General features: G+C 46.8%; 1 protein-coding gene across 5 annotated transcripts in view; it reads left to right on the top strand.

Moving 5' to 3' along the window:
- Positions 1–16,957, top strand: part of CTNND2 (catenin (cadherin-associated protein), delta 2) — a 694,597-nt gene that overhangs the window by 667,504 nt on the left and 10,136 nt on the right. For all 5 annotated transcript variants that reach the window (XM_012650021.1, XM_012650019.1, XM_012650020.1 and 2 more), the window contains 3 exons: positions 6,755–6,881; positions 10,598–10,729; positions 16,242–16,315. In XM_012650021.1, coding sequence (XP_012505475.1) covers positions 6,755–6,881; positions 10,598–10,729; positions 16,242–16,315 — 333 coding nt within the window. The remainder of the gene's footprint in view (positions 1–6,754; positions 6,882–10,597; positions 10,730–16,241; positions 16,316–16,957) is intronic.

Below are 16,957 nucleotides of genomic sequence, written 5' to 3'. Positions count from 1 at the left end.
TCTCTCTTGACGTGCTCTGCCTGCTGCATGGGGTACCGACTGGTCGTCACTGGTCCCTGCCCAGTGATGTTCCCACAACGTGACCTGTTCAGAAACCAGCCCCTTCGGTATAGTGGGCACATTCTAGAAGTCGGTGTGGGCTGCTGTACCCATCCCTGAAAGAAATAGGAGCAGATCAAATGAGAAGTGTGATACACTGTTTCTTCTCATCCTTTTTTCCTGCTTCTCCTAAGGATGTGTGTTTGGGGAGAAGTGAGTGCATTGCTGTGGGCAAGTACTTAGGTTTTCTGAGCTGCGAGATGCAAGCAGCAGTAAAGAAGGAGGGATGAGCTACGTGCTCTGATTGAATCAGCACCAATGTAGGGGCCAGATGCGGCAGAAATAATGAAGTTTCAAAATTATTTTCAAGATTGGTTAAAGAGGAGGCAATTTTATATATCGAACAGTGAAACATAGGCAGCTGAGAGGAATTACCATTTAAAGAGCCGGCAAGCCAAAGACTTGTTGTTGTTAGGTACCATTTTGCCTAAACTAAGCTACCTTCAGCTCAGCTGCACGTATGTCACAAAAGACAGATACAGCAACAGCAGAAGATGATTCTGATGAGGTTGCTGTAAGCTAAAATAAAAAAACTTAAGGCCTTGATTATCTTTGTCACAGAACAATAGCCTATAAGAACAGTAGAGGCTAGTGTAAAAACTGAAATTGATTATTGTTTCATTTTATAATAATTAATTCTGTCATCTTAAATCATTGACTCCAACTGACATTTATTAGGCATCTCTGTGTATCAGGTACTATGCCAGGGTATCAGGGCTTCAGAAATAAACAAGGCATCATCCCTGCCTCACAGCTGGGTAGACAGACAGGATTGCAAGAGTCTGTAGCGTGATGTAAAAGCACGTTGTTAATAGTGGGGGAAGAAAGTAGTTACATCACTGAAATCTTCAAACCTCAGCGGCATAATTCACGTAGCAATAGCAATTTAATGAATATGCATTGCCTGCCTCCTGTTTATGTCGCACAAAACTGGGCAGGATCAGATTTAACAGGTGGAAAAAGGGAAAGTGCCCTGCTAGGTCTTGGAATGGCTCTATCAAAGGTGTGGGCATGGGAAATTGAGTCTCCTAGTCAGTATCAGGTGTGATTGGGGCTGAGCATGCGTGGCACCCCTCTCACCTGAGGTTGCAACCTATTGTTCCTATAGGAGTCAACATTGGGAATGGGGACTGAAGGGCCTCCTGAGATTTAGCACTTTAAAATGTATTCATGTACCCCAACTTCTCACCACCACCTATGCAGAGAAACTCCAAGCCACAGGTTCACAACCGTAGCTATTCATTAGCATCAACGGGGGCGAGAGGGGAGCTTTTGAAAATAATGATACCCAGGCCCTACCCAGAGCAACCTAAACAGAACCTCAGAGTGGGCCCAGGCATTACTATTTTTAAAACTCCCCAAGCTGATGAGCCATGTTGCCCTTAATATATGGAAGCAGCTGAGTCACAGCACACCAGTAATTACAGTACTAACGTGTGTTAGTCAAGTGGTGAGAAGATGTTCCTGGGAGCAGCTCCGAGCCTGGACGAGGAGTTCTAGCTCATCCTCTGCACACAAACCTCACAGACTCCTGTGCTGACCTGAGGTGAACGTCGTGCACCGTTTCTGGAGTAAGCAGCTTCGGCACGAGTGTGTGTGTTGTCCTAACCTCGTGTAGACCATCTGAAAGCCACTTCGTCCCTTCACCCAAACTCTGTTAGTGGAAGTCTCTTCAGTAACACATTCTTCTTGGCGGCGCTGGCAGGATGTTCCGAAATATAAAATGGGGAGTGTTATAAATTCAGGGACATGAGAACACATAAGGGGAAGATAGTAGCAACTAAACAGAGTGACATGTCCTAGACATACCGTGACAGCCGGTGGCACTGAGGCCGTGCGGATGAACATTACCTGATTCTCGAGCACTCTGAACTATTGAAAATGCGGGTGATCGCAGCTTTGGGGGATAATACAGTTTCATAAGGAAACACGTCGGAAACTTTAACACAGGAGCTGAAACTGGTGGAAGGACAGCTAAAGGGTAAGATAAAGAAAATCAGATTATTCCTGGTGGCAATTTAAAGTTCAGTGACTTTGAACTCTTCTCTTTTGGATTTCTATTTCTATATACTTGGAACAATTTAACAACCTCCAGTTTTAAGTTTAATGCGTTAAAAATAAAAACCAATTTGAAGCACAGATATCATATCACATTTTTGACAGCTTAGCTGGGTCTTGAGCTGAAGGGCAGGACTTCTGGGTCATTCTGTTGGAGGTGAGCAGTAGATATTGAAAGAGTTCCTTATCATCAGTAGTGAGGATTAACGGCCCTTCCTGAGTTACTGTGGCCATGTTTCGTTCTCCCTTTTTCTTCCCTGAGCTTTCTTACCTAACCCCTGTGAGTCGCAGGGGTGGTGCAAAGGGGAACTGTAGTTAAGCACTCAGTGTAACAGAATTCATAAAAAAAACCTCTGGCTTACAGTGAGTTAAAATTTTAACACAAAAAAATACTGATTAAGTTGGCAAATAATCATTGAAAAGATATGTGCCTGAGTTGTACATATTTATGTAAACCATCTCCAAGCCTTCCGGAGTGACGGTGGGAAGTGAATGAATAATAGATTGATTACTAGCTTGCTAGACAGCAAATATGTACGTGGCTGGAGGGACAGAGGGAGTGTCAGCTTAGCACACTAACTTTGCCAAAGAAAATGTATCTTCATTTTCCGCCTTGTTGGGAAAATGAAAAAACTTTTTTTTTTCCAAGTGAATGGCCAAAAATTCCATATAATAAAAGATGCGGAGGGCCATGAAATTTATCATCAAGGTAACTAATTATTCAGTATAACTATGTTTGTAATGAGTATCGATTGATTCATACCACAGGCCAGCTGGACCCTGGTCTCTAGCATCCAGTGTTACACGGGTTCCCATAACATCTGGCGGTCGTTCCTCGGTATCCACAGGGGATTCGTTCCAGGACCTCCCCCAGATACAAAAATTAGTGAATGCTCAAGTCCCTGACATAAAATGGCATATAATTTGCGTATTACCCATGGACATTTTCCTGTATACTTTAAATCATTTCTAGAATAATTATAATACCTAATGCAATGTAAATGCTATGTAAATAGTTGCTATACGGTATTGTTTAGGGAATAATGACAAGAAAAAAGATCGGTGCATGTTCAGTACAGACACAATTTTTTTTCCAAATATTTCCCATCCAAGTTTGGTTGAATCCATGGATGCAGAACGCAAGGATGCAGAGGGCCGACAGTATGTACCATCAGAACTAAAATTTTAAAGTCCCTTCTGGGCATTGTTGAACGTAGCAATGCCGAATTCTATAGTTTGGCCATTGCAGCTTTGACTCTCTATCAGTGAATGAGAGGGAAGGTGGAGAAGGTCACACACTCCTCATGTTGCTCCTGGGGCTCCCCAGCCGGGGCACAGGAAACTGCTCTAATCAGAGCTTTAATTGGGTTTCCATCCTGCCTCATTGCTTAGGCTTTCCTCTCCCCACCTCCATTCAACGTGTCTTTGCCCACATGCGTGCAGTAACTGGCCATGTGCAGAGTGTCCGACTCAAGGGTTGTAGTCTCTGTTTCTCCTACCACACACCTCTGAGGTGTCTGCTAATCCCATCACCCTGAAACAGGTTACTTACAAGATCACATTTCTGTCATGCATTAGCATTTTCAGGACTGGATCTTATGAAGGATTTGAAAGGTTTTTTTGGTGCATCCATATAAGAGTTCCTTTGTAAGCAATTTTATTATTACATCCACTTTCCTGACATTTCCAGAAATGTATATACTTAAATGGTTGCAGTGTAACCTAAATAGCATGAAATCTGAACTGCTGAACAACACATATCTCCAATCACCTGCATACGAGAGAGATGCTAAGTGATCCATTGATATCTCACCAAGTACGACCAAACCTACAGTTGTGCCACATTTATGTCTAGTGTCTCCGTAAGTCTTAGAACATATCAAATATAAGCCAGTATTTGTAATGTAAAACACTGTGCTTGCCTTTAGTAACATACAGAATTTCATCACTTATTCATAACCAAAGAAGCCAAGGTTTTGATTAAAGCAGTGTCCCAAGCCACTCCTTGGAACGCCATGGCATACCTTCTAAATTGCAATGGAACAGACATAAAATGATCTGCCCCACCCCCCAATTTGGTCATATTTAGAACTTTTGGGTAAACAAAGCATTTCCTTCAAACGAAAGGAATGTCTTTTTAAAACAATTTTTTAAATCGTTCCCACACAAGTAATGGGTACATACACTTTTGAAACATTTTTCATCCTGCAGGTGTTTTTGGTAAGACTGCCCTCCTCTGTCCTTGCCCCCACCCTCCAGAGGATTTAAGAGAATCCCACAGAATTCTGGTGGAGACACTTTCTCCTTGTGCCGTGGTACCTACCTCACCATGACACACCCCACCTTCCCCAAGGAGGCGGTTCTACCTCAGGCCCTTCATCCCTCCTCACCTCAGCTACCACCCGTTCCCCAGGGCTCCCGGCTTGTCTGTGGTACCTGGACTCTTCTCGCTGGAAGGCTCGGAACAGCCCGGAGGCCCCCACTGTTCCACCTGTCTTCCACTCGCCTCCTGTTCCTTTCCGTCTTTTACTCATGGCCTGCCCTGGGCAAACCCCCTGTATCCATCACCTGCCCCCGCTTTCTCCAGTGTCCCGTGACGGCCGCCCCCACCCCGGCCAGCAGTCTGTGGCCCTCTCAGGACCTCAATCCGCTAATTCTCACTCTCCTCTCCTTCCGCACATTTTCGCTTTCCTCTCTGCCCGGCTTACGTCCTATGGGCTTCCGGAACATTCCCTGTCTCCCTCCAACTCTGCGGACTCCACGCCTGCCCTGGGGTGGCTGAATGTGGCTGGAGAGAAGCAAACAACCATGCGAATTAGTCATCTCGTTTTCAGCGCGTTGCTGCACACCTCAAGCGGTGCCCCACCCTGCTGCTCCCTCCCTCTCTCCTCCTCTGTGCTGGAGACTCCGACCCTTCCTCACTCTCCACAGATGACCTCGCTTCTCATTTTCCCCGAGAAAATGTGAAAAAAGCAAGAGAGAATGCCCTCATCTTCCTGTCACCAAATCCACCCGTCTCCTCACCTGGCTGTCCCCTCCTGCTTCTGGGGCCAGCGACTCCATTGTGCACTGAAGGCTGTCAGCCCTTCCTTTCTGGAGACCCTTCCTCCTGCCACGTTTCCCTTCCTCTGCTGCGTCGCCAGTGCCCCGGGTCCCAGAGCACTCCCCTGACCGCGCTCCGCAAAACAGCCACGCCGGCATCCTCAGCTCACCCCGCCATCCCCTAGCTGTTTCGTTTTTCCTTCTAAGTGCTAATCAGAATGCCACGTGTTAGCATTAATGTTTTTTAGCTTGCTTACTGTTTGACTTCGAGTGGCCTGTTTACTTTCAAAGGCTCAAGTTCCTCCTCTGTTAAATGGGGATAACAATAGCATCCAGCTCTTGGGATTGTTTAGAGAATCTTGCCACTTAGTAAGTACCCAGTAAGTGCTAGGTAGTCGGTGTTGGGTTGTATCTTCTAAAATAACTACCTGTACTCCTGGCGTTATCCTGCCAGTCAAGTGGAACAGGAATAATGAGAATTAGATGCACAAAGATTGGTTGTTGTGTATCTAATGAGAACTAGACATGAATATTGACATGAGCATGACTTTCCTTCTTTATTAACTCATCTGTTTATGTTTACAATGATTCTTTATAGAGCATCGAGCCCCTTAGAAGTCTAAATGCTATCAAAAAATAAAGCTAAAAGAATTGAAAACAATTGCCTTTGTGAAGGAGGAATTGGGGATTGGAGGCAGGTGTCTGCTTTTCTTTGCTGTCATGTCAGTACTCTTGGACATTTTACTTTGATAGAAGTAAAATTGAATTAAAAAAGAAAAAAGACTGGAAGGAAATCCATGTTAACAGGAGCTCTCTGGGTGGGGACAGTAGAATTATCAGATATTTTTTATGCTTTCCAAATTTACACAGTGACCCACAATGTATTCAGTATTGTTTTTATAATGAAAAATAGTAGACGTGCTTTTTGTATATTATCTAGATATTGGAAGGCTAATGGAGTCCTGGTAGGATACATTTTGAACATGCTCTAAATTGAAAAGTATAATTCCTGGGCAAACCAGAGAAGGTAGCAGCTTGGAGACAGGCGGAGGTGGCATTTGCGGCAGAGGACGCAGCGGGCAACAACCTGAGGGGGATGAGTAAGAAGGGAGGTCCTTCCGAGTTTTCTGGTCACTAACAGACAGGCTGTGGGAACAAAAGAGAAAGCACTTTGGGAAGATCTCAAGGCAACCGGACTGGAACCAGGTGGGCAAAGGACAGAAACCTTCAGGGTCATCTGACATTCTGAGCATCATATTTTCATTTAAATAAAAGCTTCTGGCCAAAGCAAGTTTGTAAAGAGACCATTTATTCAACATTTATGAAGGAGAGTGGGCCCTAAAAGCAGGCCCTGCCTGCTGGGCTGTCTGGAGGGGCAGGAGGTGTGCCTTCATTCTCCTTTGTCTCTGTTAACCCCGATGATGGCGCAGAGCTCTGTAATCCCTTTTGATGATGGAAATGTTTTGCAAATCCAAATGCTTTGGAAACTTGGAAATGTCCAGAGGTGAAGAATCACCCTGCCTTTCCTGTCTAATAGGCGTGCTGTCTTTTGCAGGATGGATGGTCACAATATCACTTCGTAGCCTCGTCTTCAACCATCGAGAGGGATCGACAAAGGCCCTACTCCTCTTCCCGCACGCCCTCCATCTCCCCCGTGCGCGTGTCTCCCAACAACCGCTCAGGTGAGAGGCCAGGCCTTTACTTCCCTGGGAGCAGAGGCCCTTACCTGGCCCCATACAGAGGGGAGCCGTCCCATTCAGACTTTTGCTGGAAATATGAAATGAATCTGTTTTCTGTTACTTGCCATGACCACTTCATGTTACGTATACACAGACTCAGAGCAAATCTCTAACAAGTTTCGTGTGCATGAAATGCACATCACAGGCCTGCGCTCAGTGAGGAACAAGTGTAAAGAAAGCTACCAAGTGTTTGCTAACCCGGGTTTTCCCTGCGCAGTCTTTCCGACTTAGAATAGTCTGAGTGTGTTGTATTTATCTCGGTTGGGATAATAGAAAAGAGGAGGAGGGATGTGCTATTTCTCCCTTTAACCTAATGACTTACACTGCTCATATATTACTGAGGGCTTCGTAACTATTCCACGTCTGATTAGCTTTTTGTTATTACCTACAAACCAGCAGATAAATCATTGATAAATTCTTACTATAACCAACTGTAACTTGTGAGTCATTCCATTTAATTTTTTTTGCTAATTTTGTCACATTCCTATTGCTTACATGTTGAGCTTACTTCTTGTCTTTACTTGTAAAAATATTTTACACCTTTTGTCAGTCACATGAAGAAATGCCAAAGATTACGAAAGGCAAAATACGAACACATCATGTAGTCCTATAAATGGCGTGGGTTTTATCACTTTACTCAAAGTTTAAGTTTTTAAAACTTTTATTGTGATTTCTGCATTGTTATTTCTGAGAGTGAAGGATGCATAAATAATTATATGCACCCACACATACACAGCTATCAGGCTTCTATTTATGAAAGCTTTCTCCTTACTCTCCCCTACGTCCCCCCAACTGAGGAAATCATATTTTCTAAAACTCACCTGGGCGGGACCTGGGAGAGGGCATTGCCCAGCAGGGTGGCCTCCCTGCCCCGAGGACAAATGTCACATAACTTTACACCACACTTTACTGTCAGAATGATGAGGGAAATCAGAAATGAATGGAGACCCTCTCCCAGCCCCGGGAAAGCTTGTGTTTCTAGTGTGTTGTTGTTTGTAACATTTATCCAACCGTAGATGAGAAGGGTTGACGTAGTTTCGTCCCCGTGTACCTGGGCTGACGCCTACCTATCTCAGAAGCTCGAGGTGGCCTCTCACACTTATTTCTGTAACTCTAGCAGGCTTAGAAAGATAAAGAGCTCTGAGTCTGGGAAGCATAAGGACAGTGTCTTTGTGAAAGCCATGATTATTAAAAGCTGCAGCGAGCCAATCAGCGATGGGAAGATGAAATGACATACTAGATCGGAAGGCGCTGGGCCGGAGAAGCAGTGGACTCCAGCCAGCCGCGCAGCCGGCGCGTGGCCTTGGAATTTCCAAGGCGAGGCGCATCCGGACACCCGATAAACACTTGTTGGCGTGATTTGATTGTTCCCAGAGCTCAATTCTGATTTACCGGTTACTCAGAGCAGCACCACATGTGAGGTCTCAGGAGATAATTACACACTTGACGTAGTTTAATAAACACCGCCATCTGTGCAATATTAGAGTCTAATTTTAAAAGACTTAGTCAAGAGGCTCCAAAATATCATCCCTTTGTAACTGTATGGCAGTGACTCCTAAAAGGCCAGCCTTTGTGCGGGAAGACCCAGAGCGAAGGAGCAAGGGGGCAGGAAGAGGGGCTTTCCTGGAAGAGGTGGTGGTGGGCTGGGGAGAGGCAGGGCTGCAGGAACAGCACACAGAGCCCAGCCCAGTCCCGGCTCAGTAAGGACTCAGCTCTTAAGTGACAGCGGCTGCCCCGCCCACCCCAAGTCCCTGTCTGGAACAGAGATGGCCCGTGTCCCAGGCCTCTCCCCTGACAGCAGTGCCTAGTGTTCTCTTGTCCACCGCAGGCTCGGGGCAGGTTAGGGCGAGGTGGCTCTGGATCCATTCATCACTCCAGGGCTGTCCTGGGGCCAGAGGGTGCTGCAGGCTGTCTGAGCTGCTTTCTTCCCTGCTTGCCCATTGCCAGCCGCCGCTGGGTAGGGCTCAAGCCTCAGTGATTTTTAAAGGATTCTAAGTAACTAATTCTAATGGGCAGCCAGGATGGAAAACCTCTGAGGGCTTCCTCAGCTGAGCAGTGAGGCTTGATTTTATTTTGGTAGGTTTGCGGTGGGTAGAGGGCCGTTCCAGAGGAAGGGCAGGCACGGCCTGCCTCTGAGTCCCTCCCAGCATCCGGCGGTGACTGCTGTCGAGCACTCTGCCTCTCACTCTGGTTTACTTGCACGTCCATTTCCCCACCTGATTGAGGGCCCCTCGGGTTCAGGAAGAGCAACTTGAGTCACGTTTCTGTCTCCCACGGCAGCAAGCATAGGGATTTGTGCACAGAAGATGCTAAATTTGACAAACCCAAGCAAGTGACTCAGACAGTGAAAAGAGAGGTGCACGAAGGGAAAAACAGGCCTGGGGGCTGGAGCTGAAGGATTCTGCAGAGGGTAGACTGAGGCTTGGCTGGGGCGGTGCTGCACACCAGCAAAGGAAAGAGGGAAAGGAAATCACAGCTCCCCAGAACTCCCAGCCTTAGTGATCACCAGATACGCTCGCTCAGTACAGATTCTGCCCTGCTGCTCACCATTCAGGGCGGGGCCCTGGAATCCATGAATTCTCAGGTGAGTCTTCAGGTTGGACAAGACTAGGAAGCTCTGCCCTGGGGCGCAGGAAGCTGGGGGGAGGCACAGGGCAGGAGAGCCCCAGCCCTGAGCTCATGGTGAATGGGGTGCAAGTGAGGATGACCGCAGGACAGGTGCACAGCCAGCTGCCTCCTCACCCAGCACCCTGCTCCTGCCGGCTTCGCCCAGCACCCACCCCTTTGCGCCGGCAGGGCCACCAAGTTGCTACCCATCTATCTGATCTTTCAGGAAAACTAAATGTCATTTTGTTCACTTCCCTGCCTCCAAGTTCAGCTTTTCCTCTGTTCTGGTACCAGGGTGTCAAAGACTCCTGGAATGTCCCAGGGATCCTCTAATGACAACCCAGCCCTTTGGGAATGAGCATAGAGGGACGGCAGGGCGCATCCTCTGGGTCCGATGGGCAGTGAGTGGCCTGAGTGTGAGGTGTGACTGAGAGACTGTCGGGGTGAGGATCCCCGGCAGGAATGGGGAGCCCTCGCCACACCCAGCCCCCAGCCCACCCCAGCCTCTGGCCCAGGTCTTCCTGGGCCCCACAAATCCTCCTGTGTGGAGAGTGGCTTCCTCTGCCTTTCTCTAAGGCAGTTCTGGGTGACTCAGAGTCTAAGTAGAACTGCATTGATCTTAATCAGGGATGCTTCAATATCGGTAATAGCTCCACTGAAACACATCTAATTAAAGGAAGGAAGGAGGGAGAGAGGGAAGGGAAGAAAAAGAGAAGAGAAAGAAGGAAACCAAGACCAGTCTCATTCTTAAAACTGACGATACACCGTGTCCCTGTAAGAATACCTCTCTGAGGAGGATGGCCCCAGGATGTAGCCCAAATTGCCAGCCTCTGAGTCACGAGTCACGTGTCCCCTTAACTCCAAAGCACCAGATGTCACGGGGTGAGGGACAGGGAAGGACACAAGCCCAAACTACCAAAACATCAGCAGGTCTACACGCACCTAGGACAATGCTGGGCCATGTGTATTGGTGACCTTAACCGTTCATGTGAAAAGATATCCACACTATGGAATGAGACACGGAAAATCATGCTTTTGATCTCTTTATACAGCAAGTGCCCCAGCTTCACCTCGGGAAATGATCAGCCTCAAAGAAAGGAAAACAGACTATGAGTCCACCGGCAGCAACGCCACGTACCACGGCACTAAAGGCGAGCACACTTCCAGGAAAGACGCCATGACAGGTGAGCGCAGCCCACCGCCTCTGCGAGCTGGTGGCTCGTGCTGGGACAGGGCAGAGGGACAGGCATTGGCTGCAGCCACTGCGCTCTGCAGCTCAGCAGGGCTCTCCGCAGCTGTCAGGTCACTTGAGAACTTGATAGGGATGATTTCTAGGAATTGGAAATGAGATGAAGCAGAGGTAGAAAAACTGAGCATCTTACTTCTGAAAAGAGCTAAGAGAAAATGTTGTCTACACACATTTCATCTTAGTCTTTCCTTCTCATTTGCCCAGGTCACAATCATTCCTCAAATTAGCGAATGGAGTCTCCATAGATTTCTTCTTTGTTGGCATAACCTGTGGTGGAGGGGATTCTATTAATAAAACAGTGGCGGCAGTGTGGCCAGGCTTTGCCCCTTAGGAATGGAGGGAACAGAGAGGGGCGAAGGGGGAAGGAGGAGAGCAGGGATGGGGAAGGGAGGGAGAAGACTTAAGGGGACCCCATACTAGCCCTGTTGACTTTTCTCCTCTTGCTGTGATACCAACCTCCTTACCATGACAGACTCCCAGAAGCTTCCTTAGACCACGATTTCACAATTTCCCTAGGGAGGCATTCATTTCTTAGCCCTTACCCCTCACTATCATACCCATTGTCTTTCTTTTCTCATCAGCTGAGACTCTATGGAGGCCAAAATTGGTGCAACTGGTGGCTGTCGCTGCCCCTCCAGCATGCACAGTGCGTTCTGTCTCATAACCAGGCTTGCCCTTAACCCACCATATACTCTGTCTGCATAGTTCTCCTTGGGGCGTTGACAATCCGCTCTAGGCTCTCCACGTGCCCCAGTCCCTCCCCACAGGCACCCTGAGAAGCAGGACTTGGGGATATTGCTGCAGAGAGGGTTGTTACCTTAAAAGCAGAGCTTCCAGAGCCATGGAGACCTCTAATGGGGAACCCCACCCCCTATTTTGCCACATGGATGTGGGTACCTTCTGAAAGTAGGCCATGAGGAATAGGATTTTAATAGAACAAGGTCAGATTGGATCATTCACAAAACGGGGGTGCAAAGGGCACACTCCAAGCAGACTGAGACTCTCTAATCAGAGGAATCTTTCAAAGCATGAAGCAGAGCTCCCTGATACTATTTAGGTGTAGACCTGCAGGGAAGGAGCATAGACAAATTGGATGATTTATTAAAATGCCTTCCAAACCCAGGACAGCTAAGATAAATTCGTCTAATAGCAAATGTATTTACCCCAGCGGCAGTGTTTTCTGTGTTAAGTCTGCACAGCTGCGTGAACAAAAACATAATAAACAGATGTTGTGGATCCCACCCCCAGGACTGCATCCTGCCTCCACTCCACGTGGAGACCCTGCAAAGGAGTGCAGGGAGTGTCTCACCCTTGCTCTGAAATGTCTCCTGAATGGGAGAGCTGGACTTGTTACATGGGCCACAGTTTAGTATTCTCATTGGCTGTTTTTTTTCCCCCCAATAAATGTGGCTCCAGTCATGGGTGAGCGTGAACAAAGAAAGTTGTGAATCTGAATGCTGAGTCCCTGGAGACATTCAGCAGAGAGCCTAATTTGTACCGATTACACTGAAATGGTAGTGACACCAAATTCCACTGACCCATTCAATTTGCAATTATTAGTGCCCTAGGTAGCCACATAACCAGCAGTCTAGGGTGACAAATTGAGATTATAGTTACAAGAACTATTGAGAGATTGACTGAATTATTATCATTTAAGTTTAGCATTTCTCTTTAACTCTCTTGCCCAGTAGAATCATTCAAAAGGCCTTCAAATGTGGGTGTGTGAGTTTATGTTGAAATAGTTCCAGTGGTACATGATTGTGCCCTGTATACATAATAAAATAAAAAATAAAATCTAATATGTTTCTGATGTTTAATCTTGCTAGAAAATGGCAGAGATCTTAACAACTCCAGAATTGAGATATATGTCATTCTTCAAACTTATTTAGAGGCTTCAACGGCTTTGTTCTAACTTACTTAAAAATGCATTTCAAAACTACACTATCAATCATGTAGCAAGCCTAGATGAACATTTAGACCTTTATTGAATAATATGTTTATATAGGAAAGTTCCTCTAAACCCACTGTATGCTGTGTAAAAGTTGGTTGTTAATATCACAGAAGTGGTAGTGGTGACGGTGTTTTTGTTGTTGGTGGTGGGGGTGGTGGTGTTTGCCACTTTCAGTAGTGTCCAGCCACGCCAGATGGGAACCAGTCTTTCCTGTAGGAATGGCAAAGTTGACTTGCCAGCCTCCACTCTGCAGCATGTTAGCAAATGCCCATCATTCCAGGGTTTACTTGCAAAAATCAAATTTCTTGAGGTCTCCACATCAAAAGCAATTTATTCTCATTCAGGAATAAATCCAGGGGACACTGAAGGTTCAGTGCGTTGAAAGATATCTGGGAAACTGCCTGCCATCTTCCTTGTTCATAAGGCATCAGGGGATGTCCCGCCATTCCCCGCCAAGGAACCATTCCTGCTGCTATGGGAGAAACACAGGAAGCTTCACCCTCCAAATGCAACAGGTGAAAGCTTGAAGTGGAAGCAGTTCCTTGCCTGTGCTATCATCTCCTCTACTTGGCTTTTAGAAATTCAGATCCATCTAGGTTTTTATTCCAGCATTTCTCTGACCCTCCTTTTCTGGATTTATTTTCTAGCTTAGGTGAAGTCTCTTAAAAATGCCTTTTCTCCTTAGTGTTCGTCTGCCACTGAGGAGACAGACCCCAGAAATTCCAAAGCCAGCTGTTCATCCAGGCATGGCGGTTGTTGATAGCCAGCTCCTGCGTCCTGGTTGTCTGGGAACCTCACGTGTTCAGGAGCTCACCTCGGCGGGGGCTGCGGGGTCCCAGTAGCCACACAGCCTGACTTTTAAATTCACCCGGGGATTGTGCTCTCCCATAAGAGCTTCCCAAATGCCTTTTCATAAAATGGTCTGTTCCGTTTTTGTCAGTGTCTCTCTTATGCCTTTAAAGCTATTCTTATCTTGGATAGGTTGATTCGGTCGGAAAGTAGGCATTTTGAGGCTAATATAAAAAAAGACTCTTTGAGTCTACTATTAGCTCAGACAGAGGAGGGCAGAGCATCCGTGAATACCTCGGCCTTATGCGTCTGCAAAGGGAGTTCAATCTCAACTGCACAGTCTCCTTTAAACAGGTAAGTGGGCCAAAGATGAAGGAGGAGAAAAGTTGCAGTAGGAACATCTTTAGCTCAGAAGCCACAGACAAAACAGGGAGGGAGGCCAAGCCTGTTAAAGTGTAAATGTTCTACCAGAAAAAAAGTGCATTATATTTTGAGCAACAGAAAAAACAAAATTTCACCTTGTTTTTGAAGTGGCATTTTCTATCAGCAAATTATAGCTCTGAAGGCAGATTTACCTAAGATTTACTCACTCCCTTATTCGGCAAATGAGGCACTTGCTCTGTGAGCATCCATCGAGGCCAGGCACTGTCCCAGGCTCTGGGCATACATCAGAGGTGACTGGACAGACTCTTTCTTTCTTTCTTTTTTTTTTTTTTGAGACAGAATCTTGCTCTGTTGCCCGTGCCAGAGTCAGCCTAGCTCACAGCAACCTCAAACTCCTGGGCTCAAGCAATCTCCTTGCCTCAGCCTCCCTAGTAGCTGGGACTGCAGGTGTGCGCCACCATGCCTGGGTAATTTTTCTGTTTTTAGTAGAGACAGAGTCTCACTCTTGCTCAGGCTGGTCTTGAACTCCTGACCTCAAGCGATCTTCCTGCCTCAGCCTCCCAGAGTGCTAGGATTACAGGCGTGAGCCACTGCGCCCGGCCAGGACAGACTGTTTCTGTCCTTATGGCTCTTCACTCAGCAAGGGCAGGCAATACACAAGGCAAACAGTAGAACAAGTTCACTGTGATAATACAGCATGGTGTTGAGTAGGAGGAAGAAACCACACAGGCTACTGAGATGGAGCGTGCAGGCGAGAGAGGTGGCTTTACCTGACATGGGCCAGGAAGATACATTCAAGCAGGAACCTAAGCGCGAACAAGGGGGCAGGCAGTCCAAGGTCCAGGGGAAGCAAGTTCCAGGGAGCCAGATCCCTGAAGCTAAGCACACATGGCACGCTCGACCGAGGACGGAGGGCCAGCCTCGCTAGGGCTCCCTTAGCCAGAGAAGAGGAGTAAGAAGTGCTGTGGGAAGCCAGGAAAGGCCAAACCACACAGGACCTCACAGCCATGACAGAGAGCAGTATCGGTGCTAAGGGTCTTGGAGTGTTACAAGCAGACAGACATAATCCAATTTGTGTAACAAAACAATCGTCCTGGCTGCTGGCAACAGGATGGACCGAGGAGCTGGGCCAGGCAGAGTGGAAGTTTGGCCATCAGGGAGGGCTTGGCAGCAGCGGTCCAGGAGAGAGAGAGAGAGAGAGAGAGAGAGAGAGAGATTTAGTGGTTTTCACAATAATACAGAAACAGGAGTGATTGCGTTGAACCAGAGAGAATAGCAGGGTGGTCTTTAAAATCGAAAATGGGCTCTTAGTTGTCATTTTCTAAGCACAATTTCCTGAGAGGAGTTTTATTGCACAGCTCTTTTGTGCTTCCTGGTAAAAATCATGGGTGGTGTGAACTTGAACCTTGATAGGTTATACCGACCTTGTGTCTGTCCCGAGAGAGCAGTTGGCGTGTGATCCTATTTCATTATCCCTTAGATACTGGAAGCAAAAGATAAGTCTTTCTTAGTTCTAGAGTGTTTTAGACCCTGTGGAACTGGACAGACGGCGTTCTCCAAAGCTTTCTTAAACCATGGCCTTTCAGCAGCTGTGAGGGAGGGGCGCCCCCTGCCCTTCCTCTGAGCCTGCAGCGTGAGCCGCAGTTCCCAGTGAGGAAGTGGGTAAATGGGTCCCCTTGCTGGGCCTTTGGAAGCTGCTTGCAACTGGAGGAGACCGTCTTTCCTCTCAGCTCGACCACAGGCAGGTCAGAGGCAGAGCCAGGCTCCTGTCTCTGCGTCTGGCAAGCAGGATTCCAAAGCTGCCGCCTTCCAGATGCACGGGGGAGGCTCAGGTGGTGCTCCCTGCCCGGCCTTCGGGCCTTTGAGAAATGAACTGTCTGAAAGATGATCAAGCACTTCTGTGAGCTCAAATTAGAAATTTTATTCTTGTCATTCTCCAGCTAAAAACTAAGCTGCTGATACAGCCTCCTGCATGCTTCAGTGCAGGTGACAAGCTTTTATTATCCACTAGTTTTCACCAGAAAGAAAGGCAATAAAACTTGCAAAATGACCATCTGTTTGCTGCACCTGCCCTGACCCTGTCTGCAATGTGAACGTGATTGCAAGAGGCTGACATGCTGTGGGGATTTTATAGAATAACTATTCTTCTTTCTTAATATCTGGATGTAAAATGAAGTGTTCAAGGCCAAAGAATTTCTTCCACTTGGAATGGTCCCTGAGAAACCAAGCTTTGTTAGGGCAAGAACTTGCCTCAGTAACCATTATTCCTCATTCAAAATCTTGTTTTCTTTGCTAATTACTTTTGTTTTCCTTTTGCTTTTAGCTCAAAACACTGGAATTTCAACTTTGTATAGGAATTCATATGGTGCGCCCACTGAAGACATTAAACACAACCAGGTAAAGTAGATGCAACACGTTTGTATTCATTTTTCTATTCGACTCATATGAAATAACCTAGAATTTAAAAAAAAAAAATAGATTAGGCCAGGCACTGTGGCTCACGCCTATAATCCTGGCACTCTGGGAGGTCAAGGCAGGTGGACCATTTGAGGTCAGGAGTTTGAGACCAGCCTGAGCAAGAGTGAGACCCCATCTCTACAAAAAAAAAAAAAAGAAAAATTAGCCAGGCGTGGTGGTGTGTGCCTGTAGTCCTGGCTACTCAGGAGGCTGAGGCAGGAAGATTCCTTAAGCCCAGGAGCTGGCTGTTGCAGTGAGCTATGATGACACCACGGTACTCTAGCTGAGGCAACAGAACGAGACTCTATCTCAAAAATAAAAATTATGTTAATTTTTATCTAACATACATAAAGAACTGAAAAAGAAAATCCTATTCCCTGAGCCTCTCTCGTGTCACAGCGTGCTTGTGGGGGATTTGGTGGAGTCATCAGAACAGCCTCAAATTTGAAAACAACCTTTGATTTCACTGTAACCTCATGCTTTATCTGGTAGGAGAAAGCAATTTTCTACTATGATGCAAAACTAAAAGAAAGCCCCAAAGAGACAAGTGTGAGACGCGAGGTACCAAACAGGACTTGTCCA

Source organism: Propithecus coquereli, unplaced genomic scaffold (genome assembly GCF_000956105.1).
Source record: "Propithecus coquereli isolate 6110/MARCELLA unplaced genomic scaffold, Pcoq_1.0 Scaffold309, whole genome shotgun sequence".
Classification (NCBI taxonomy): domain Eukaryota; kingdom Metazoa; phylum Chordata; class Mammalia; order Primates; family Indriidae; genus Propithecus; species Propithecus coquereli.
The sequence above is the reverse complement of the archived record's forward strand: the minus strand, read 5'-3'. Positions and strand labels throughout refer to the sequence as shown.